General features: G+C 33.5%; 5 protein-coding genes across 7 annotated transcripts in view; 3 read left to right on the top strand and 2 right to left on the bottom strand.

Annotated features, from left to right (window-relative positions):
- LOC148236059 (inactive peptidyl-prolyl cis-trans isomerase FKBP6-like) lies at positions 1-2,701 on the bottom strand. Its single transcript, XM_088184697.1, has 4 exons — positions 2,608-2,701; positions 1,369-1,687; positions 1,085-1,281; positions 1-1,014 (listed from the first exon to the last, which is right to left on the bottom strand). The coding sequence occupies exons 1-4, from the start codon at positions 2,676-2,678 to the stop codon at positions 261-263; spliced, it is 1,341 nt and encodes a 446-aa protein (XP_088040823.1). The 5' UTR covers positions 2,679-2,701; the 3' UTR covers positions 1-260.
- A 1,192-nt stretch (positions 2,702-3,893) lies between these two features.
- Positions 3,894-5,877, bottom strand: Phb1 (prohibitin 1). The gene is made up of 5 exons (XM_088185175.1): positions 5,820-5,877; positions 5,251-5,349; positions 5,014-5,175; positions 4,758-4,939; positions 3,894-4,530 (listed from the first exon to the last, which is right to left on the bottom strand). Exons 2-5 carry the CDS (start codon positions 5,336-5,338, stop codon positions 4,138-4,140), a joined length of 825 nt encoding a protein of 274 aa, XP_088041301.1. The 5' UTR covers positions 5,339-5,349; positions 5,820-5,877; the 3' UTR covers positions 3,894-4,137.
- Positions 5,878-6,792: 915 nt separating this feature from the next.
- Positions 6,793-8,565, top strand: LOC148236057 (ubiquitin-like protein 7). Its single transcript, XM_088184084.1, has 5 exons — positions 6,793-7,002; positions 7,067-7,284; positions 7,357-7,561; positions 7,632-7,922; positions 7,993-8,565. The coding sequence occupies exons 1-5, from the start codon at positions 6,855-6,857 to the stop codon at positions 8,265-8,267; spliced, it is 1,137 nt and encodes a 378-aa protein (XP_088040210.1). The 5' UTR covers positions 6,793-6,854; the 3' UTR covers positions 8,268-8,565.
- Positions 8,566-11,012: 2,447 nt separating this feature from the next.
- Positions 11,013-24,879, top strand: part of LOC148236055 (alpha-galactosidase MYORG) — a 35,741-nt gene continuing 21,874 nt past the window's right edge. Inside the window, exon 1 of one of the 3 annotated variants that reach the window (XM_088184735.1) lies at positions 11,013-11,156. The gene's annotated coding sequence lies outside the window, so the exon portion shown is untranslated. Of the gene's footprint in view, positions 11,157-11,396; positions 11,497-19,786; positions 19,808-24,879 lie in introns of those variants that run through there. The other 2 variants (XM_088184734.1, XM_088184736.1) reach the window with 2 other exon arrangements.
- LOC148236056 (uncharacterized) lies at positions 15,900-19,352 on the top strand. The gene is made up of 2 exons (XM_088184046.1): positions 15,900-16,519; positions 16,568-19,352. The coding sequence occupies exon 2, from the start codon at positions 17,037-17,039 to the stop codon at positions 18,330-18,332; it is 1,296 nt and encodes a 431-aa protein (XP_088040172.1). The 5' UTR covers positions 15,900-16,519; positions 16,568-17,036; the 3' UTR covers positions 18,333-19,352.

Here is a 24,879-nt window from a genome sequence, read left to right as displayed (position 1 = left end):
AATGATAAAACATTTATATTTTTAAAAAAATATATAAAATGAACAAAAATTATTCTCAAATTTCGTTTACATGACAATTTGAGAAATACTTTTTTTATTTGTAACGAAAACTTAAACGCTTATAAAAAATTAGGTTAGATTCTCACAATATTGTAACGTTACAAAAATAAAACAAAAAACAATAAATTAAAAAAGTTCTCAAATATAATATGAATTTGAAAAATATTATTATGAGAAGAAAATATATGTATAATTCAACATTAAGGAGTAGTTTTAGAAAATGTAACAACATCTTTGTTTATTTTTACAGACAAGTTAAATGTGATCGCCATAAGGTTGATACTATTCAACTCTGCTGTTGACAAACCAGGTGGCAGAGTATAATCATACAGTCTGATCGTTTGATCTTCAGCTATTTTATTACAAAGATTTTCGATAAGATTTAAAAATTCTTGAGACACAGTAGCATCGTCGATTGGTTTAGGATTATCTATATCATCTTTGAGCTGTATCTTTTCAATTTGACAAATCTCTTCTTCCAAAACATTTTTATGTGCCATCCTATCGTTCAACAACTTTAACTGTAATTTTAATTCTTCATTTTTTGCATCAATTTTCAATCCACGACGAAATTTATCTGCTGCTTCTTCATAAGCACTCAACTTTATTAAAGCTTTACCATAAAGAAGATAAACTTCAGAATTTTTCCTGTTTGTGGTATATTTAAAAAAATCTTGGCACATACAACAAGTTTGTTTCGGCAGTCGTAGCTCAATGAAACACCACGCCAATTTTAAATATAAATCGCTTACAAACTGTCTCTGCTCCATTTCCTCTTCATAGTTTGCGAGTTTACAATTCTGCAGCATATTTAAAGCTTGAGAATATTTCTTTGAGGCTTTTTTAAAACTTTTATTTTCTATCAAATCAATTCCATCCTTCACAATTTGTTTTGCCTTCTCGCACACGCTTCTGAATTTATTGAATTTTACAAAGGATATATCATCAAGGTCTCTAAAATAAAACAGGATTTATAAATTACAAATAAATATATAAATATAAGCATTTTTACAAAGTAACTTACTCATTACTCGCTTCTTTTACATCTAATAAAGCAATATTAACCAAACAATTTGCTTTTTTTGGAATATGCGGCTCACAGCCCAAATCGCCATACATGAGAGAATAATGAATTAAGAAACGTGCCTTTTCACCAACGCTCATTGTAAAAATCGCCAATTCTAGTCCAGGCATAAGTCCACTTTCTTTCAGATTAAAAGTCTAAAACATAATAAATATATGATATAAAAAATATCACATACATAAAACGTATAATAATTGTGATGAAATGTATAATTTTATATTTACAGATGGATGAAGTTTGTCGCATGACATGAAAGGTACAGTAATATTATCAAAATAACCACTGTATAATATAGTAATGGTACTATTTTCGTTGGGAAAAATACCGAGCCCTTCGTTAAAAACTGTTTTTCGGATCAAGTCAGTCGATTGTATGCGAGGCATCATTTTCCATAATTGCTCAAATGGTTCTTTACTACTCGTTTCGAAGACGTCATGATTTTTAACTTCTTCTTCTTCTTCATAATCATCTACATCAAGATCAGCGTCGAATAGTGAGGGAGTCTTTGTTAAATCAAAAATCATACCAGTTGTTGTGAGTTTTCTGGAAATAATACATATTTTAAAAGAAAGATAATTTTTTGGATATCCAAATAGGAAAATATTTAGTTGAAAACTACTGGACATATACTGTTTAGTTAGGCTTTCATAATACTCTCAAAGTACCTACAACAATTTTTATTTAATATATAATAGTTAACATATTGAAAAATGCGAATTATTACTTTTAAATACCGAAACCTCGAAAATGGGATTGAGGACGGATCAGGTACAAAGTAACTAAATTTAAATTTGAGTATTTATTAAGTAAAGTTGAGGCCAACAGGACGTCTGGTCATCTTAGAAAGCGGCCAACGTTTTGCTACATAAAGATTAAGTGCAAGTGAGCGTTGGTTAGAACATTTGGGCCCTGATAACAGGAAAGTACCACATTAAGTTGAAAATAATAAAACGAATTTGTACACATAATATGTTGAAGTATATGAGCAAGTCCGTTATATAAAACTAGGTTTTCCAAATGTATTCTTTTAGTTTGAAAATAAACGGCACAATACATAAGGTAAGGTTTAAAACATTATATCACAAAAATTTTAAATAAATAAACAAACATTTTTTCGAATATACACTTTATTTGTATGCAGGTAGGTGTAAAGTTAGAGGTATGACGTGATAATCATGAGCAGAACATCGTTTACAATTGGTGGCATTTGGATTTCAATTTTGTCCGTTTTATCGAGGTTTTACTGTATTTCCGTCAGGCAAAGTTAACCTCAAAACTAACAAGTGTATATCACTAAATATTAGTGTACTTCGAAATATGTTTCGTGTAAATGATAACATAAATAAAGACAATAATAAACTTTAAATACAATGAAGCATAATGGTGCCAAATACACTGGTTAGATCGTTTAATGAACATACAGACTAACATGAAAATGTAAAACTATTTTAATATATCCTTACTCTACGTCTATCTTAGACGATAAATCTTGTAATTCGTCTATTTTGTCACAATCGTTCTTTTTACGCGCCATTATATTGACAGTCCGCCGCTAGCAAGTACTTCAAAACATAGTGCTGCCATATGCAAAAAATAAAACCATTTAAATCTCTAATGCTAAATAAAACACTCCTAAAGAAATCATCAAGAAAATCGCCAATACTCATTTGCCATAAGCCTTTAAGCTTTAAAATTATTCAACTATAATATTTTTACAAATAGTGCATGAATAAGTGCTCCCCACATATTAACAAATTTCGAAATGGCGCGCAAAAATAACAGCCGCGCTGAAAAGGTTAAAATCAATAAGTTATTAATATATTTTAATGTATTTAAATATGCCTCCCCTTTGTTATTTTATATATTTGATTTACACAAATTGATATTAAATAAATCTTTGAATTTACTTTTATTAATTTTAAACTTATTATTACTTTTAATAATAACGGTTCGTTCAAAGGTATTGCAGCACTGGGTTGTCTCCAAAAAAGTTAAGTTTTGTATTTTCACCCAGGCAGCACTGCTTATAATTTTCACAAGCCCCTACCATAAGTGAGATGTAATATTTTGTACTTACAAAAAATTTGTAAAAAAAATGTATTTTTTTAGGTTAATTATGGCCAAAACTTGGCGGCACTGATGTAACGGACACACACTTTCTCTTGGCGACCTAGCGGGCTCGCACACCGGTGCGGGTCCGTGCCCCGCTCACTTGTAAAACAACAATGTAACTTCTTCAATTCAATAAAAATACTACTGCATCGGCTCAATATGTGTCCAATTGTCGCCCGTTACCTCCCAAAACAATTATATTTTTATCAGAGATTAGCCCTCAATATGACAATTTTATTTTCATTAAATGTGTTTTATATAAATAATTACTTTAGGAGTGTTGTGTTGAATTAGCTCACTGTGGCCGTTATCGCTAACCAACCTAAGTTCCGCGAGTTGTTGATCCTCAGCCCTCCGTTGTCATGCCGCCCCCGTTGGCCCTAAGCCCACCCCCGTCAGCCTAGTCCTTACAAGGAGTTAAGTAAAGATTCTGCATTCCCTTTTTAAACATTAAATTAGCTATTTTTATTAAATATTATCTATCCAATTAATCAATTATTCAAATGAGTTTATGTATGAAGCTTTTGATTGAACTACTGTTTTCTAGTCAAACAACAAAAAATGTATGTTTGTATTATATTTACAAAGAAATAAAAAAAAAAAAATAGGTAATAGGTAGCTTATCAAAACAATATAATTCACATATTTTAGAATTTATTAAAAAATATAACAATAAGACTAAAAAAACTTATTTCGCTAATAAATCAAACATCAGCCTACGTACGTCACAATGTATTTACCTATAACATATTATGTTCATCAATATTCATCATACACTATTGTATCTACTGCAACATGTACAAAATAAAATTGAAATAAAAAATATATATCGAAATACAATAAATGCGTTTTTATTGTCTATAATCATAACTGTGAACACATTATTGCTGAGCCGGCAGATTTAACAAGACGTTCTGGCCGCCTGGCAGATAAGTGATGTTTCTGGATTTGGACAGTTGGTAGGCGATGTCTTCGGCGGCTTCGATACGCCTGAGTTCGACCAGACCTTCGCCGGCATTGTTGAAAGTCTTAGCCAAGAGTTCGGCAGCTTGGGCGTCGCCTTCGGCCGTGATAATAGCTGCCAGTTTCTGTTGCTCGGCTTTTTCTACCAAAAATCTAGCCTTTTCGGCTTCCTGTTGTGCTACTTGTTTCAATTCGACGGCCATTGTGAACTCCTTTCCGAATGTCAAGTGAGTAATGGATATATCATCCAATATGAGACCGAATTGTGAGGCACGCTCAGTTAAACTCTCGTTTACTTTTTGTGATACAATCTGAAAAAGATTAAAATAAAATATTTATTAATTGGAAATCTGTTGCAACATAACAGGCGTTAGCCGAATGCCTTACAACGGGGTAAACACAATCAACCGCTACTTCACAAATCACAAATGTTTTGAATACAAAGAGACTTCACATTTCAGAACAAAAGAATATATTGAGTAAAATTGCACGTGATATACGATTTTTTAATAATAAAGGTTAAATAAATAATACTAACCTCTCGCTGGGTGATCAGCTCACCGGCATCAAACTGTGCGACGACTGCTTTCAAAACTTCAGTGGTAATAGACGGGAGAACTCTTTCATCATAATCTATACCCAGAATTGTATAAATTTTAGGCAATTGATCAGGTATCGGTCTAAATAGAATACGGAGTGTAATATTAACATTTTGAAGATCTAGAAAAGTAAAAATTAGATTATTATTTTATAAAACTGATTTACAATATACTTGTACTATATCGGCACATTACCTTTACTGCCCGTAACTACTGGAACGTTTCGGGGTCGAGACCTAATGTCGAAGGTAATAGGTCTTTGCACCCAAGGAATGAAGAAATGGGTTCCTTCACCGGTAACTACATCTTTGACGCCAGAAAATCGGTCGAATATTACAGCTCTATGACCGCCGTCGACTGAAAACAGTAAATTAGATTTAATTCAAGTCAAGACGAACATTATTTTCTTTTTTATTATAATAATAATCCAACCGTTGTAAAGAGCCGAATTGACAACTCCGCCGACTAATGCGACTCCTAGACCTAATTGACCGATACGGTTGAAGAACTGGGTGGTCATCTTAGCGATATCTACAAAAACACATGTATTTATATAGTAGTAGCACAGTTAGCTCGTAGAATAAAAATATAAATAATAACCTAAAAGATTTCAACATATGTCAAAAAATTGCACAATATAATTAAAAATTATAACTACCTAATACTAGGTAAATCAATACACAATATAAGTTTTAAGGATTCCATCACATTGCACACATAACCAAAAATATTTCATCATTAATTGATAGGATTCAAATTACAATCTAAAGTTAATAATAAATTGACTATTATCTATGAATTAAAGTAACTATATTGAAATTACTGATAGATCGAACATTGAACTGATGACATTCATCGCCATTCACATAACCTCTACAATGAAACGTACGAATGAATATATAATTAATCAATCTGCTGAAACAATTTATTGTAAATATAATGAAAGCAATAATTACGATTTTAAGGTATCAATAATAGACATTTATAAGTAAAATAAGTACCGAAAGCGCCGGCAAATTACGTAAAGTACGGCGTGCGTTTCATAGACAACAGACAACTGACCATAGATAATATCGACAGGAATAATTATTAAATAAAAACGTAAAACAAATAAAAATGTACAATATTAATTAAATTAAATAATAATAATCGTACTTATATAATTATATTTCTATAAATTAATAGTAAAATAAACACATTTTGCAATAATGTATGGGGTAATACCGAACTACGTTTAAAATAATCATTTGATTGTCATTCCTTCTGCTGAATGATTTTCTAAATCTCAAGAATTTTACAAAAGTTTCGTTGATTTTAAATTGCTGGTTTTTATTTCTAATTATATGTACATAGCATATAACGATACTTAATTGCTCTCTCTTTTTAATGTCTTGTGTAAAATCCAATATTATCGCAAAAAAGAGCTATTAGTTATACTATACAATTAGTTCATTCCGTAATGATTTCTTGGGCAATGTATTACTTCAGTTTGAATTTTCAACCTTAATTATTTTATCGAACCAGATGGAATATCTATTATTTATTTCATAATGAAGTTGTATTTTGCAAATAATTAAACTTAGCTCAAAAATCTTCGCACTTCTCAGTGGCCACGGAAAGCTGAAGCGTTCTCTGCCATAAAAAGATTAACATTAAATTAATTTAAAAAAAATAAACAGGCAATTATGATCGAGATTAGTGTCGCATTAATACTTGACAGTCCAGATGATATTTAAGCACAACTTTTTTTTATTCCTTTTATTATTTAATAGAAGATTGGAATAAATAAATAATAATATAAAGTGCAAATCATTATAACAAAAATATGACATAAAAAATTGTATTTTGGATTTCTTTAAATCTGGTAAACGTAAAATTTGTTTCTGTTTCATATATAGTGCGAAGAAAAAGCAAGACAAACAAAAATCAATATAAATAATCGCAATCTATCAGTATATGGCAGCACCCGATTTTGACGTATTGAGTTTTTTGCAAGGTAAACCCTCGTGTGTTCAAACACTCGCTTGTCATCGTGGATGATGTCGACGTCCGTGATCCTCGGATTGAAGGTGGCCCCCGGGCCGATTCACAAGAAGCGCTATGATACCTTCGATTTCAATCGCAAATCGCAAGCCCTCAAGGAGGAAGCGTCCAAACAAGTCAACATACCAACGCAGGGTTTGAGTATGTCGACCGTCTTTATTATTATCGAAAAGAGAAACGAGAAATGACACATTGTATGTTTCAGATTTAGTGCATCACGGGAGAATCCTAGAGGATGAAAAGTCACTCAACGAACATGGCGTCAAACCGGGCGAAGTGGTGTACGTTTTGAAAAAACACATACCAGTCGAAACGGAAACGCCAGAGGAGATCACAGATTTCGAGGTGCACGAATGCGTCATGTTCTTCAGGACGTTTAAAAATCCAGCAGAGATGGCTGTAACCATAATGTTAAAAATAAGAGTAATTTTATTTATACTATATTTATATTTTACTTTCAAATAAAATTTCATATTTCATATTTTTTTACTTCAGCATCAAGGTCATTCGGAACATTTTATATCTTCGCATCCGTTATTAGCTAACGATCCTGTAGCGATTAACTTTTTGAGAGAACCGGAGCTGATGGCTCACATGGGTGATCCGGATACTATAGTAAAAGTAGCTACGAAACATCCAGCTTTCATGCAAGCTATAAGAAAGATAGCCGCAATTAGCGAATTCAAACCGGGCCCAGTTCGTAAGTTCCTTCCGTTTCCCATGTAATATTTTGATTTAAATGTCGACTCTAATTTCACTTTTAATTATAGACAGAATAGGATTTCCTTCCCTCGCAAGTGCCGATAGCGACGAAGAAGACATCGATCTGGTCGTCGATCCGGATGACGACATTGAAGATGGAAACGCTGAATCTCAACAAGTTTCCGTGATTACACCTGAACAGCTATCGTCTGCTTTAGCACTTGCAGGTATGGCCGCTGGAACAAATTCAACAGCTCGTTCTAGTACATCTTCCGGTTCCGATAGCGTATTCCCTGCGTTCAGAGGCTATTTAGAATCTCTTCTAGCCGGCGGTGGTAGAGCTACCAATTCATCGCCAGGTTATAAAATTTATATGGAAATATTTCAATATATATGTATATAAATACTTATATATATTTTTAATTACAGGCACATCGAGACCTATCATTACTACGCATGCTTTAAATAACGCCCTTTCTAATATAAGCAACAATTCCGCCAACTCTAGTACGGCCGATCTTTCTTCAATGTCTTCTGCCGATCCGTCCGTTTCTTCAGAGGACACCAATGCCAGAAAGTACGCAGAGCAATTGTTAAAAATGCAGGAAATGGGTCTCACTAATAATCAAGCAAATTTAAATGCTTTAGTAATTAGTGATGGAGATGTAAACGCTGCGATTAACTTTATCCTCAGTGATTCTTAATTATTTATATATTATGTTATTTTTGTAAAATTATATATTTATTTAGCTACCTCTTAAGTTTTTTTCATTAGATGCTTAATAATCTTTAAATTAATTTTAAATTTATAGTGGGATATATTTTGGAAATATGTTTTGCTAAACGTGTTGAAATAAATTCAAATATGATATGAAATATATCTAAAAAAACTTGAATTTTATTCGATTATAAAGAGAAATGTGTAACTTATTATATTTTCAAAAATTGAAATTTATGAGTTTCAAGTTTTTATAGTTTTGTCTATAAATATATAAACAAAAATACTTATTTTTTTATTCCTACCTTAATTATTGGACCTTTTTTAATCAGAAAAATTAAATAATCATGTTTTATAGTCTTGGTATCATCAGTAATACTTGTTTATTTAACACCAACAGTTATATAAGGCCAGACAGTTCTCGCGCGGTGTCATCAGAAGGAGGGATACCAATTATTCACAACTGAGAGTCTGATACCACTCAAAATTATTTCGTAGAACTAGCGGATGATATTAGAAAATAGCTTTTATTTATTTAAGCTTATAAATGCTATAAAATGTTTAAAACTGCAATATATTTTATTACCATTTTTAAATATACAAAGTTAATAATTTTAAATTCATTAAAAAGGGATTACACAAATTTAATGGTATATTTTTATTGCTAGCACTGCAAAAGTTAAAAGAATATTTTTTAGCTCTTCTAATAGTAGAGTGACTCGATGATAGTCTCATAGTAATCATATATTTTACTCTCCACACATTGTCGCTCGACTATGCACTCTTTTGTTAACTACCGTTTTACTCTTTGTTCTGTGGTTACCATACAGTCGCTTTTGCCATTGATCTACTATCGTTTAGATCTAAAATGTATAAATTTATTGAATAATTATTATATTTTTACATATAATGGGTTGATAATATATGGGGGGGGGGGGGGAGACCAACTTAGTTTTTACCTAGGGAGCTAAATAAACTTAAGCCGAAGCACCATCGTGATACTGCAGTAACTGTATTCATCAAGTTTACGCTCCCCTTTTTTCATTGCTTGATATCTCAATAATTATGTTGAACATGCTTTTCATAGCATAACCAAAATGATTGATCATGTTATACGTCGATGATTAATACCTGATAGATTTAGGTTTGAATCCCATATAAACCTTAGTGATTTTAAATTTCTATCATGTCTGGGAGATCGAAATTAGTGATTATTATATCATTAAAATTCCATTCGAATAACACATATTAGGTTTTCCTAGATTTTCCTATTCTCAAGGATAAAGATCCTTATGAATAATTATAATAAAATCGAGCCAAATATATGGATTGTAAGCTGTAATAATAGTTTATAATTATTAAAATAGATGATCACCGATTTATAGACTGATTTCAGTATGATGTCTCACTACACTTAGCTGTTGATTGTGTTTACACAGTTGCAAAGCAAAGAGCTAACGCTTGTCATGTTGTAACGGAAGATTTAGAATAAATAAATAAAGGCAAAATCGCCGATTGAGTTGTAGACTATCGAATAGTGTCATCATTTTATCGCACAGGAATGAAAATTCACGTCTTTTTTTATTATCTAATTCGAGTTTCCTATGTTAGCAACACTAAATCAGACAGCTGTCAATAATCACGCGTGTTCAAAGTGTCAAATGTTTGTTTCCATCAACCCATTTACGAAATGGATCGCTTAACCACAGCTCAATTGTTCTACAGAAATAACAATTCTGTACGAACTGTGTATTGAAATGTATGGGAAGATTATGGTCAATTTCATCGTCCTACTGAGAGAACAATTCGTAACGTAGTGAAAATATTCTAGAGACCGAAAGAGTTGGAGATAGCGTAAGGTCTGTGCATCATCATGGCGCCCGTTCAGTCGAGAATTTTGCTGCTGTAAGTGAAAGTGTGTCCGAAGATCCGGAATTTTCGATTCATTGGCGTTCACAGCTTTTGGGCTGTTCTTTTAACTCCTTTTGGCGCATTTTGCATCTGGACTTGCACTTAACCAGTATAAAGTTCAGATAATACAATAACTAAAGCCCAGAGAATGCTGATATTTCAAAGAAAATCTTCTCTGATAAAGCACATTTTCAACTCTCTGGGTGTGTTAATAAACAAAATTGCTGCATATAGGACGAGGAAAATCCTCATGTGATTCATGAGGATTGATTGTTTGGTGTGCATTGTAGTCAGGCGGCGACATTGTGTCTTTTTTGAAAACGGTGAGTGTCGGACTGTAACATTCAATAGGAGCATGATTATTTTTGGCTATATCCTTAAATTGATAGGTTTTTTAATAACAGTTTGAAAACTGAAATTTGATCATCCTTTATATTGGTAAAAAAATGTAATATAAATTAATTTACTAATCTAATCAATCCTTGATTATGAGCAAGATTTAAATGGAATTATTTATTATGACATAAAACATGTATTCACCGTTTATGTTTACATTACGGGAAAAACTAATTTTCCCTACTACTATTGATCTAGGTAAAAACGTAGCGGTTAACCACATAAAAACCACATAATCACATCCGCCCGGGTAGCATCGTTCACCATCGCTACTACAAGATTTTACATTTCATTCATCGCTGCGATTCCACTTGAAAATCTGAACCGAACACGATTCAGTGATAGCATTTTTTATCAACATTTGAAACATGTGAATGACTAGCGCATATTGTGTCTACACCTATAACATCAGTTGATTTTTGCACTTTCGCATAGACAGACTTGTGCTTTGAAAACGAGATATATCATTTCTTATCGGTCATCCTTCAACGATAAATTTTAATATAAACAATATTGTGTTAAGTTATTGAAAATTTAATATTTTATGGAATCGTAAATCATTTATCAGGTAAGATTTATTTTATATATAATTTTTAGTTACTATCTTTGACTTTGGATTTGCAATTCCGGTAATACCGGTATTGGGGAAAAATTGATACATTCAATATTTAAAATGAAATGTGTATTATGCGTCTCTAAGATGTCTTTCAGATAATCTGTGTATGGTACTGTAAATGATTAAATTATATTTAGCTTACGATTGTACTGCTTCTATACAATTTGAATTGATTTATTCTATAATTTGCAGGTTTTATCGTCAAATTTAACAAAAGGGTTAACGCTGGCGTTTTGTAATTTAATATGATGTAGTGTTATAATTTATGATTCATGTCACTCCAAAAACCCAAGTAAGTCAAAAGAAATATTTTTATTAAATGTATGTACAAGTTTTGTTATGTTTTAACCGTTAGAAAATAATACGACGTACGTTCATGAGACACAATTTTTTATCACCGTCTCTTCAAAACTGACACTTGTCTTATGAATATTAAAAAAAGCGTTTCTAATTACCATTGAGAAAATACAAAACTGTGAAACATAATGTAAATTTGGGAACGTAAATTTTTTTTTCTTCAAAATACATATGTACTACATTATAATATGATGTCGGCGATCGTGTGACATATTCTATTCTATGCATCTACTTTGTCTCTGAAACGAATGACCATTTCACGGATGTCAATGAACACTATTCAACAAAACTATTATGATGACATGTAAATTTAAAATTAAAAAAAAATACATCCAAAACAAAATAGAGTATTTTTCGTTACGGAAATACTAGCAGTCTTATTTAGACAGCATGAAATATTATGTTTTCATATATTGCAGCTAATAGATCGAAAAACGTATAGATTTACGTCATGTAAGATAAAAGATCTAGTATGTATACATATGCTGTAATTATGTTTTAAGTATAGAAATTTAAAACCAGCGATTAGAGGTGATTATTTAAAGATCGTAAATAAATATATGTGGTGTTTACTGATTTACATGCAAATTTTATGCACTAATTTAAATAATACAACGTCATATAACACATTTATATAATAATAAATATTATTCATGTACCCTGACCTATTCTGACTTATCATAAATAACGATATGAGTATAATCAGTCTATTAAGCATGAATATTCACGTTTAGATTTTTTATTGCATGGTTATAATAATTAGACTGTGAGGTAAAAGTTAATAAAAATGGTTAAACTAATTCAAATTTAAATTAAACTTCAAATATATTTATGAATATATTAAGTAAATATATTTTTAGTTAACAGTTAATTATATATGTTTAAAATATATATAATCCATAGTAAATTTCAAGCAAAATATAATATTATATATTCATGAATATATTATTTTTTTGTTGAAAAAAAGAGCAATAAACCTATACTTACGTTAAACTAGTTCAGTTTTTAATTAAAATATTTTTTTAAATATATACGTTTGTACACTTAAATGTTATTGTCTGCATATATTTGCCACAGACTTTCTCTAACCTATTCTATATTATATCAAGCAGGCTATCGAACGAAAACCGTGATGTTGGCTCGCTAACGTGGACCAACATCACGGTTTTCGTTCGCGTCATTCCACGGTCATTAACATCTTGTGCCTTTCGAAGGCGGTGATAAAGTATTTTGATTATAAAATACAGGTCGATGTAACTCATATCGACTTTCAAAAAGCATTTAACAAAGTTTGTCATGAAATTTTTCTTTGGAAGTTGAGCAACTTAGATTTATTGAGCGTTTAGTTTGTTCACGAATGAGTTTGCTATTAAGAGATTCATTTAATCGAGATATTATAATTTTTCCATTTATTTTATTAAATAACGGCAGTAAACTGATCGGGCGATAGTGAATTGGTATGTTATCTGCATTGCCAGGTTTTTTATCTGATGAATTTTCGCCATTTTCCAGATAATTGGGAAATATTTAAAAGATAAGCATGAATTAAATATATTATTTAAGTATTTAAGCTTACAAAGGAAAGGTTTTTGATCGATATATTATCTTATTTATTTATTTCTGTAACCTTTCTATTTGATAATCGTTTAACGACACTAAGAATTTCTGATAATTTCTGAATTACATCTTTAATTGCCCGGACTTTAATTGTAGAACTGTCTCCCGGTTTCAAGGCTTTTAATTTACGCGACCACGAAACGCTTTTGATGTTTTGAATTTGAACGCGAATTTTATTAGTTAGTTTGTTAATAAGTGTCTCTTATTATTTTTAATTTAATAAGTTTAATAATTTCTGGGTGAGTTCTGTGTTATTTCAAATATTTTTACGCGACGGAATTGATGATATTTTGCTTAATCACGGATGTTAAGTAATGAAGCGAAGAATTATTTTTTGTTGAAGATAATTTAAAAAAAATTCAAAAGAGGGAATTCGATTTGTATCTGTAAGTGTATCGCAGTGCCTCTTTGCTAGGAGCGTTGTGATACAATCAATTACATTCTCGGCGTAGCACATTAAGGAGTGATGCCAATAATCCATCAGTGCTCGGCGATTTTAAGGTGCGAGATTTTAAGTGACCTAGATAGTTCGATCACATCCCTTATTCTTGATCGTCATGCTCAGGAAGTTAGAGCTTGAGAATGCTTCTCTTACACAAGTCATCCAGCTTTTCAATAAACAATAATGTTTTCGGCGATGGCTATAAGGAGCTGGAAAAACACATATGGGATGGTACTCATCTATTTTAAGTGTGCACTAGAATCGTTTTTTTTTAAATTAGTTAGTTGTATATTTTAACATTTCGCGTGAACACAAATGACTTGACAGGTTTCCCCAATGCATCTTACACAAATTCTGTGTATGTATGTATGTATATAAAATGTTTATTAAATATTTTTTTTGTATAAAGACCATCAAGACGCATTGTTATTTGTAATAAACAAATAGAAAGTTTGTAACAAAATAATTATTTAACGAAATAATATCTTGTGTGTATTAATCAGTTATTATTAATTAAAAAAGTATTGCTTTTAAATAAATCGTGTTCAATTGCAATTAATGCTTATCAATGTAATGTAACGTATATACTAAAGCAATTTATAGCAACATAAAATAGGTTTAATCATGATTTATATTGTTATTACTGTATGAGTATTCGCGTAAGGTACTTTAGTTGAGGCGAAGTCAAAAGTATGTTATAATTTATAAGTAATATTGAGAAATTTTAAAATAAAATAATTATTATATTATTGAGAAATTCTTAAATAAAATAAATATTATATCATATTTAACATATATTAGTAGCGACTGAAAGATGAAAACTAGTATAGAAGTGGGAAGTATTATATATGCACTGTGGGTAAGAGTCCAGAGAGAATATTGTCGATTTCCTCCCATTTTTTCGATAATGTATAAACCGGAACACCGTCGCAGTTTAATTACTTCTCATTCATCACTAGTACTTCTCGCTTTCCAATTCACTTCTGATTTGTATACTACACTAGAGTTCAGAGCTTGAACTCGTTACCCGTTAAGTTTGCACCAAATCGACACAACTCAGGCCTAGACTTCAGATATGCCGCAATAACTTCAGATCGACATAATCGAATCACAGAGAAAGGCAGGCAAGAAGTTTTTTCATTTCAGTCATCGTATTTAGTCCAGCCAGGTTGCTACCTAGAGTCGCCAGGAATTATCTCAAGCTTATACCAGACAACTCATAGATTTTATACGATCCATTATCCGTATATTTATATCCAAATATAAATTTATATCACAAATTTGTAAGTACAAATTTTGTAATTTAAACTTAAATAAACGCGTATGCTAAACATTGGTATCGCACATTTTTTTAAACTATCTTAACTTTTGGACCCTATAATTTTTCTACTCTTAATTACTGCTGTTGTAGAATCTGATCGCCATTTTTTCGTTAATTTGGGGTACGCTCTGGAACCATTAGTTATGAACTTATAAACACTAATTTGGCACAAAATTAAACTATTAGTAGTGTAGGAAGATTAGGACATTGATTGTGTTGTAGCGACAGAACTAAGAATCTATTGGAGCACTGACATTGTGTCACCTCATCTAACATAAAAACGCTATTTTCTCTCACTCTTTCAATACATCGGTTTTTCTACAAATCATCAGTTTTGTGGTTATTGCTGCTATATTATGTATTTGCAATGTAAAAAAGAACATGGTCGTGTTTTGACTTTATCAGATGCATTTATATTTAATCTTCATTGATGCACCAGCCTTGACGTATACAAATCAAAGCCTAAACGCTCAATAGAAGGCACAACGGCGTGAATATCGATTCGCGCGCGTGATTCGAGTAAATAGTTTTAATTATGTAAATTACGGTCATTCATCCAGCTCGAGCTTGACTATACGCTCTTGGACAGGTGTATGACAGGTACTTGTATGTTGAAGATGCAAAGGCTCGACCTAGCAATGTGAGTTATTGGCGCATACACGAAAGCGTTTGTACCATTAATAGTACAACACACGTGTGCATTATGGTTATGGTCGTTTAGATTTGCGAATAATACCATATACGAGGTCGTAGCTGACGGTTATCTGGTGGCCTGATTCGAATATGAGGATCGTGAAAAGTGCATGTCGAATGTTTTTTTTTTGCAATCTTATATATAATTGTTCTAAGCCGCTTCCGGACGCGCATAACTTAAAATGAAACATTCCCCGTTCAACTCTTTACTCTGTAAATAGCATCGCTTTGTATGTACGGTGTATAATAATACACGTAAACAAGGTGTAGCGACCTAGTGCTACACATAACAAGGAATCGGGCCGGAAAGGCGTTGCACCCCTAGCGCCGATCGCTGCTCACCGACCACGGCGTTAAGACCAAAACCATCCCTTAACGCGCTTGGGGACGCAAAAGCTCGGCCTATTCCGAACGGGACCCGAAGCTGAGAGGACGTGCCGAAAGCGCTGCTTTCGGCGGACGGGCGTGGGGACGCTGTCCGAATCCGCTCCCATCGCCTCGCAGCGCCGCCGGAGCCCCCATCTGACCGGGCGAAATCCTGCCGACCGTCGAGACCTTCACAGCCAGAGCCCCCAGACATTACGAGGTAGAGTTTTGGGCCTAATTCCGCCGGAGCGCCGTCGCGAGCCCCCGAGCACCCGCTAGAGTCCTGGACACGCCGGAGAGACGCCGCGATTGCCCGATGACCACAGGAGCCCCGCCGCGCGCCCCCATAGGCGCCGGTCGAAGCCCAACGCCCGCTGGAGCGACATCACAGCGCCGTTAGATGCCCCCCGCAGCCCCACCGCGCACCCACCGGCGCCCGGAGAACCACGCACGTGGTCGCGGCCTATCATAACCTCAAAGTTGACACGCCGCGCCCCCTTCGGCGCCGCATCCTGTAGGGCTGCGCCCCCCGTAGCACCGCGCCCCCATCGGCGCCGCATCCTGTAGGGCTGCGCCCCCCGCAGCACCGCGCCTCCACCGGAGCCGCATCCTGTAGGGCTGCGCCCCCCGCACTACTGCGCCCCATCGGCACCGCATCCTGTAGGGCTGCGCCCCCCGCAGCACCGCGCCTCCACCGGAGCCGCATCCTGTAGGGCCGCGCCCCCCGCAGCACCGCGCCCCATCGGCGCCGCATCCTGTAGGGCTGCGCCCCCCGCCGCACCGCGCCTCCACCGGTGCCGCATCCTGTAGGGCTGCGCCCCCCGCAGCACCGCGCCCCATCGGCGCCGCATCCTGTAGGGCTGCGCCCCCCGCAGCACCGCGCCCCATCGGCACCGCATCCTGTAGGGCTGCGCCCCCCGCAGTGACGCATACTGAGGTATTTATATATATCGACACTGGCAATACTGAGATTGCATTGCCCAACGGTCGCTCATCGAATTCGGCTCATAAGTCAATTTCACGTTCTAAAATAAACATGGATAGCTTAGATTGGAACTCTTTAATGCTGAATTATCAAATCACTAATGATGATTTTCTGAAACCGAAACCCACGTTTTTCATCGAAGTGATGCTAAAACTTTTCGAATCGATGGATGTTCAAACGGAATCGTTAATAAAGTTCAAGCCAATCGTGAGCCATCAAGAGAATTTGGAGGCATTTTACGATTTATTGCCTTTGCTCAATTTGGCCGAGGCGATAAACTATCTAAGGCTGGAGATTTACGAGAAAAACGAAAACGCCACTTTGGCCGATTTAATAAATCCCACAAAATCAATGGTGGAGATTGTGTTTTGTCTATTCAATAATTTCATTCTGTTCGTTCAAGAGCGCAGAGCCGGTATAGTGGAGAAGGAAGAAGATACAGAGGAAAAAGCGCAACAGATGAACAAAATGATCATGGAGAAAGACAAATATAAAATCGAAATAGACGATCTACAGTTGGAAATCATTAAATCGGAGCAGGAAATTAAAAAGATGAATAACGATATTACCAAGTATAAAGATCACAACTTAGAACGTGAGAAAGAAGTCAACGAACTAAATAGCGAACTTGACTTCATCAAAACGGAAAACGAAAACATTGAAGCCGATATAGAGAAAGAACTGAAAAATCATGACAGAATGATTGAAGAAATAAAAAGACTAAGATCACTGATAGTGACGGATGGCGAGATAGAAGAAATGAACAGTCAAAAGAGATTATTATTAAAGTTAGAACAAGAACAGCAACAAGAGATCGACGACAAACATAATACGATTTTGACCAAAGAAACCAGCATTAATACGCTAGAAAAGAATATAGTATGTATGTCTGAGTGCGGTACCATGTTTGACGTCTTAGATGGAGTTTATCACAAAATTAGGGAAATTAAAAGTGTGAGCATGTCTACGCACAGCGAGGAAAGAGAACTGTGCAGTTATCAGAAAACCGCTGTTAATTTAGAAAAGAAAGTTGCGGAATTGCAACAAATGGACGAGCAACTGTCCGAGGAGATAAAGAAAATAAAAAATTCTGCTGATAATGAACTAGCAAAATTGTCCAAGGAAGAAGAAATGCTAACAAAAGAATACAATAAATGCAAAACAACTTCGACAGAATATCAAAACAAAATAGACGATTTGCAAGCGGCTAATGTTAAATATTATGAGCAGTATAAAAAAATAATGAAATCATATACTGAAGAAATACCATCTCAATATGACAATATGATTGATGAATACGTATCCAAGATTGAAAGAATTATCAATAAATTATCATCAAAGTTTTGAAATTACACTTTAAATATTATTAATAAAACAACTTTTCAATTAATCGTATTAATGTATTTCTTATAAATCATGTTGTAGTAGATAGCATATAGGTTATAAATAAATATACTACTGCAGCGGCTCAATCTGTGTCTCATTGCCACCCGTCACCATCACAGCCCCTAAACTGTTGACGCCGACGTGATCCTGAGCACAGATATGGAGTCAGACGAAAAATGGCAGACACAGACGCCGCTGCAGTACAAAAAGCCGAGCCGCTGCAAACCCACTTGCTGCCACCCCGCCGGAGCTTCCCTGGATCCGGACTCGAGCTGGCGGACCACCAAGACGATGGGCCTGCGCCTCCGACCATGAGCCGCCATCGTCAGCCGCCGCCGCCGCCGACCACGTGACCCAGGAAGCATCCGGCGCCACCACGCGCCTCCAGCGAGAAGCCACCGAAGTGCTGCCGTAGACCAGGCTCGAGTGGACCACGCGTGACCCGTCACGCACCCGTAGGGCTACGCCCCCGCGACTCCGAGCTCGAACCGCATGTTCGGGGCCCGTCACGCGCGCGCCCTGTGTAGCTGCACCGACGCACCACAGGGCCCCGAAAGGTGCTCCCGGACATGCCCGTTCTTCTCGCGCCCCCTGGAGCCCTACGCGCCGCCCGGGTCTACACGTGTTCCACTCGGCTTGGAGCGAAGCACGCCGCGCGTCACTGGAGGCCGCGCCGCCACACCATACGTCACGACTTTGCTACTTTTGCGCCGCCAGCATTTAATCAACAGCAGCGCCAAGGCCCCCATACCTCCCCCTGGTTATAGTTCGCAATTGTAAATTGCTAGGGCCGGAGCCGTATGGGGGCCAATATAGATTTGTTATGGCCAAAACTGGTCGGCGCAGAAATAGCGGTGTTGTGACGGCTCTCTCTCTTCCGGCAAGCTTGTAAGGGTTCGGACGCGTGCCGTCGCGCGTCCGCCCCATTTTTGTAATGTAATCACTGTAACCTTAAATAAATATACTACTGCAGCGGCTCAATCTGTGTCTCATTGCCACCCGCCATCATCACAGCCCCTAAAAAAGGAAATATATTTAATTATAATAATAAATAATAATAAAAATTTAAATTAAATTTGCTCCGATTAATTTAGGAGCCGCCGGTAATGCATTCGGTTGTTTCGACCAATGAAAAACAAGCATTTAAATATAAAACAAGATGGCTGACATCAACATGGCAACAGTTTTAAATAATTATTATATATAAACAAAATTTTGCTACGCGACAATAATTTTCCTTAATTCGTCATTTTATAATATAAATAATCGGATTGCAAATTAAATAGGTGTGTTATAACTATGTAAATTAAATATATACTTTATGTGATGAGGATAATAAGAATACATTGATTAAACTAGATAAACAATCATAAGACAATCTTCGTATTGAGATCTTCAAAATTTGAATTCCCGTCAACGGACTCCGAGGCCAAAAAGTGAGTTTTTCCTTTTATAATACATAAACATTATCATAGCTACCGATTTAATGCACATATACGTTAGATTTTACTGAACTAGGTACGTTTTAATTGCGAACATGTATAATAATATATACTTAGTGTGTATGATTGAGGTTAATGTCGATCAAACCGTATTAATGCTAATAAAACGTATTTTTTATCTATTGATATTTGGGGATACTATCTTTTACAACAATCGCGTGACAATGACTGTGATGCAGTCAGTTGTTTAGCTTAAGAAGCTTGGTTACAGCAAAATAAATTAAAACCATTGCAACAAAAAAAATTCACCTAGATCGTTTCGTTCTGAGTGACGACTCGCAATATACATATGTGTAGTTTCTTGGATGTTATTTAATAGATGACATTTTACAATGAATATAAATATCTGATTGCATACCTGGAATAATCAATAGGCAAAATATCTAAGAGTGCCTTATTTTAAATTTCGATGTGGCAAAATAAATATGTATACGTCATGGTTTTTAATCAATTTTTGTTCTGTCCATTATTCCTTTTTAGGAATAGCTAAATTTAAGGTATTCAGTTACATAAAACTTATGTAGTATGTTCTTAAAAATATAATACTTGCTGAGAGTGACTTCAACATGAGAAGATACACTCTTTGTTTATGTATACCATTTACTGGCACATTCATAATTTATAGTTTTGATTAAATTGTCTATAATTCAAAATGCTACATCTCTTTAAATCATCTTTAATTGACACTTAGCAAGAAAAATACTGTGATTATAACATATTTCACTGTTTATTTAATTGCACAGAACTGCGCGCAGCGAGCGCTTGCCAGATGACAGAAAAGCTGTCACACGTAAGCAAATTTAAATGGGAAATCCCTGTTTTGGGCGCGCTTGAGAACGAAATACAAAATTGCTTTTATCGATTTAAATTGTAAAACACATATAAAATATTAATATAAATAATGTGAATTTGTATTAACCTCTCTATACAAAAGAAAGATGTACTTAAATTTTAACAAACGTTGGCAATTTAAAGTTATAGTTTTTAGAATTTTTTTAAAATTTCGCTTGAAAAAACATTTCCAACAAAAAGGGGCAAAATTTCAAAATAAGTACTATTCATTTACAACCAACTACTAAACACATAGTGTTGCAAAAATCCCTCTTACTGACGCCTTCCAAAATAAGCTACACAAAATTGTATAACACTAATTTAAATATTTTTTAAATTATAAAGTTTTAGAATAAAATTTCAAAAATTTCAAAGTTGTAAACCAAAGTAACGAATACCGAAATATTGAAATTCTTAGTATAACGAATTTTTAATTTGTCCCCGATAACCTTTTATACAAAATTAATGTCTAATTTGAACCATTAAATTTAAAAATAGATTCTGAAAAATCAGAACGAAGCAAAAATAATATTTCAAACCCAAAAAGTTTAGGGTCCGGTATTCGCACATTCGCTAGCTTCGGTACCTCATGACAGTGAGGTAGCAACAGCTAGTTATCCTAAATTGTGCGACGACCGAAAAAATTTCAATGTTGTATATAACTGTAGAAACCTTGTATGTATACGCATTAGCATAATACTAAGATTATGCCGGATGGAAATAATGGGACAGTTTATATGCTTCAATCAAATTTGTACGTTTATATTATTAGCTTAATAGATGGCCAAGATAAATAGGCATTTAATTAATATTTTATAATAAATTGATAAAGTACATTTATATCTATCATTTAATTAATAGCAATTTTACGTTACAAAAAAATAATATCACTAATTTATTTTAACATTTAATCGTTCTTTTAAACATATGTAAGCAATGTGTGATATTTCAAAGAAATAATATAATATAGTACTACAGTACTTACTTGATTGATAATTCAGTAAGTACCATTGAAATTTCACAGATTTTGAAATTTCTTTGATTTTTAAAATAATATTATAAATTCAATTAATCGATTCAAAAGATGATGCCAGTTGTAGCACGGCAATTAATTTAATTTACAATGTAATGAAAAATAATAATCATTTCTGATCTTTGTTTTTGTTAGGACAAAGTTTGCTGTTTAACAATTAAGAAATGTTTTCCGTCGGTACGTCTGTAAGTTTCAGGCGTTTCCGAAGTAGATTTGCTTTAGATTCCGAACGTTGAGCTGGTTCAGTGGATGCGAAGAGAGAAGCGGCGGCTTCTGCAATCTTTGCTGGTTTTAAGTTGAGTCAGCCTCTTCTTGGTTGTAATAAAAGTTGCAGATTTCTGGAAGATCTGAAGCGAATGTTCAAGTGTAAATGCTAGTAGAAGTGTCATAAAGTGTCTGAGGGAATGATTCCTGGTTGCCCGCGTTCCCGTATTTATATTCTCTATGGGAGATTTTGTTATCCACCCCATTTTAGTTGGACAACCAATTACAAAATAAGATAATCTTTCCAATCGTGAATAGAAGAGTAGTTCAATTGATGAATCTAATATAAATTAACTCTAATTGTATGGCTATTAGGGTTCTTAATCGACTCATTCGCCCGATTTTTAACCATACGAATATTCGTAAATTATTTGTTTATACTCGCAGGAAATTTGAAAAAATCTTAGAATGTAACATATTTGAGCAACACAGGTAGTCGTTTTCTCTCTCAATATACCCGAGTGACTAGTGATGCTCCGAAATCCATGGTTCTTTATGTGTATTTATTTTGTTTTAAAGTGCGACAATAAAACGCTTCTTTTCAACAAAAAAATGATTTTACGCCTTCAAAAAACTTTTGTGTATATAATGTTTGTCGGCGGTGTCATATTATTTTAATTTTAATAATTCTTTTTAATTAAATTATATTTTACAGGTAATTAATTGATTTTTGCATTAATGGTTAAATAAATTATTATCGGTAAAAAATTACGAATATATTGGAATACTTCATTCATCAGTATTCGAATAGTTGTAAACTACGAATAATTGAGAGCCCTAATAGCTATAAAGTGCTACACTAATACTCCTGACTGACGAAAATGTGAATTTTCATGTCATAGCCATGACAATAAATAAGTCACAGATACAAAAAAATACGAAAGAACTAGCGAAACATCCATATAAGCTGGAATTTTAATATAATTCAGTAAAAAACATCATCTTTAGTTGATTTATATGTTATAACTGGAACGAAACTTCTATGAAATCGGGTACCAAAAGCTAGTCTATTTATATTTTATTTTTTATTTTTTAAAGAAATATATTGTCTGTGAGTAGGCATCTATAATATTAAATTTGTCACATTTCTTTAAATATTTTACACATTAACATACAAAACCAGTTTTTTTCAGTATTTCTAGTGATAATATTTTAAGCAAATGGTTTTTCGCATTAACAACGAGAAGCTTGTCGTTCTTTGATAGTAGCAACTATGCGACTCGTTAAAAAATGTAAATATACATATGTACATACATTGAATGAATATTTTTGGAATTGATATTACTGCTCGACTAATATATGTGTATTTATGTTTTAGGATCCTTTATCAAAATGATAATTTTTATAATTCTGATTATGTGGGTCATAAATGTTTTACAGCTAAATATTTAATTAAGCTCTGGATTTGAAAATAATATCTCAGTTCCTTATTTTAGAACATGCGTTAATACAACAAAATAGCATAAAGGTGATTTTTGATGCTAATTATTTTGATAATTTTTGAGTCCCCCGCATTTATCAAAACTTCAAAGCGTTAGAACACTTTCTAAACATAGAAGGTGTATGATTAGTATAAATATAACCTAGACTTTTAGTCTAGTTCGTTATTTGAAAATTTTGTTGGAGTACATCAACCGCTTTTGTGGCAGTATCAATAATTGATAGTAGTACTTTTATTAAATTAAAGTTTGACGGGCAAATTCACTTTTTTGAGTAGATCTAAAACCCGGATGACATAATCTTAATTCTAAAATTAATTCTCTTGGTACCATTTTAGGAACAAATAACTTGATATATGTTTCGCTGATTGTATGAGATATATTGTTTTTTTGCGATTATATTATATATGAGGCTAAAGGAATACATATTTGTAGAAATATTGAAACATAACTCAACTTGGTAAGCGTATCAGATGAGTGAAATCTATTCCCAGCCAGTCTTCAGTCTCCCTGCATGCATTTTTGTGAAATGTTTAAGCAGTTTAGTAGGCCTAATTATATATTTACAGAAACGTTTACAAATAAAAAATACTGAGGAGTTCCAATTTTAAATTCGTTAAGCAAAAGTGAGTTTTTATTGTATTTAATATATTTTATAACAATTAAATATTGTTGAGAGGCAATTTACTACTACTATGAAAAAAATAATCCAGTTATAGAAGGCAACAAAAAATCTAAATTGTGATTAATTGTGTAATACACATTTAGATAATATATAATATTACCTATTTAATATACATAAATTTATTCAAAAAATGATTGATAGTAGATACTGCGTATCGAATACGGTTACTATTTTTTAATATTTGTAACGAGTCTTCATAATTCTCTCGAGGCGTTTTTGCGAAAAGTTTTTGTAGTTTAATAGGTTTCACGTACGTTTTTTCTTTGACATTTCGTTGTCTTATATAAATGTGGATATATTAATTCATTGTTGAGAAACAACTATCACCGCCTTTTAATTCTCTTTAAATGAAAATGGCAATAATACTCTCTAATCAATTAATTGATAATAAGATTTAATAATTTTTCATTATTTTTTATCATGGCTTCTACATTATCTCTTAATAAAAGTTGTGAAATTAAAAGTCAAAAATAGATAAAAGAGCGTTTCATGAAAAAAAGGCTGAGGACTATTTTTTGTTGGAAAAATAAAGCATTTTTTTAATACAATAAAACTTAATTTTTATATGCAATATATATTTTTTTCAAAATTTATTAAACTGAAAGGAATGTGGTGTACAAAAAATGAGGATCTAGAAAAAAATTTATATCTCAATAACTGCTTAGCAAAAAAATTTTTAAGCAACGCAAATCCATTTACTAATGATGAATTTATTAAAGTATGTTTTGAAAGCCCAACACAAATAATCTGTTCT

This window comes from Plectrocnemia conspersa, unplaced genomic scaffold, assembly GCF_051122295.1.
Source record: "Plectrocnemia conspersa isolate PC_06_02 unplaced genomic scaffold, ASM5112229v1 ptg000004l, whole genome shotgun sequence".
NCBI classification, from domain to species: domain Eukaryota; kingdom Metazoa; phylum Arthropoda; class Insecta; order Trichoptera; family Polycentropodidae; genus Plectrocnemia; species Plectrocnemia conspersa.
This window is presented reverse-complemented; position numbering and strand designations above follow the sequence as displayed.

Excerpts from the sequence above, each read along its gene's own strand:
- LOC148236059 (XM_088184697.1), bottom strand. The coding sequence starts at position 2,678 with ATGGCGCGTAAAAAGAACGATTGTGACAAAATAGACGAATTACAAGAT. Across the intron at positions 1,282-1,368 it reads GCGACAAACTTCATCCATCT|ACTTTTAATCTGAAAGAAAG; the intron begins GTAAATATAAAA and ends ATTATGTTTTAG. Across the intron at positions 1,015-1,084 it reads GTAAAAGAAGCGAGTAATGA|AGACCTTGATGATATATCCT; the intron begins GTAAGTTACTTT and ends GTTTTATTTTAG.
- Phb1 (XM_088185175.1), bottom strand. The coding sequence starts at position 5,338 with ATGACCACCCAGTTCTTCAACCGTATCGGTCAATTAGGTCTAGGAGTC. Across the intron at positions 5,176-5,250 it reads CAATTCGGCTCTTTACAACG|TCGACGGCGGTCATAGAGCT; the intron begins GTTGGATTATTA and ends TACTGTTTTCAG. Across the intron at positions 4,531-4,757 it reads AGCTGATCACCCAGCGAGAG|ATTGTATCACAAAAAGTAAA; the intron begins GTTAGTATTATT and ends AATCTTTTTCAG.
- LOC148236057 (XM_088184084.1), top strand. The coding sequence starts at position 6,855 with ATGATGTCGACGTCCGTGATCCTCGGATTGAAGGTGGCCCCCGGGCCG. Across the intron at positions 7,285-7,356 it reads CCATAATGTTAAAAATAAGA|CATCAAGGTCATTCGGAACA; the intron begins GTAATTTTATTT and ends TTTTTACTTCAG. Across the intron at positions 7,923-7,992 it reads AGCTACCAATTCATCGCCAG|GCACATCGAGACCTATCATT; the intron begins GTTATAAAATTT and ends TTTTAATTACAG.
- LOC148236056 (XM_088184046.1), top strand. The coding sequence starts at position 17,037 with ATGGATAGCTTAGATTGGAACTCTTTAATGCTGAATTATCAAATCACT.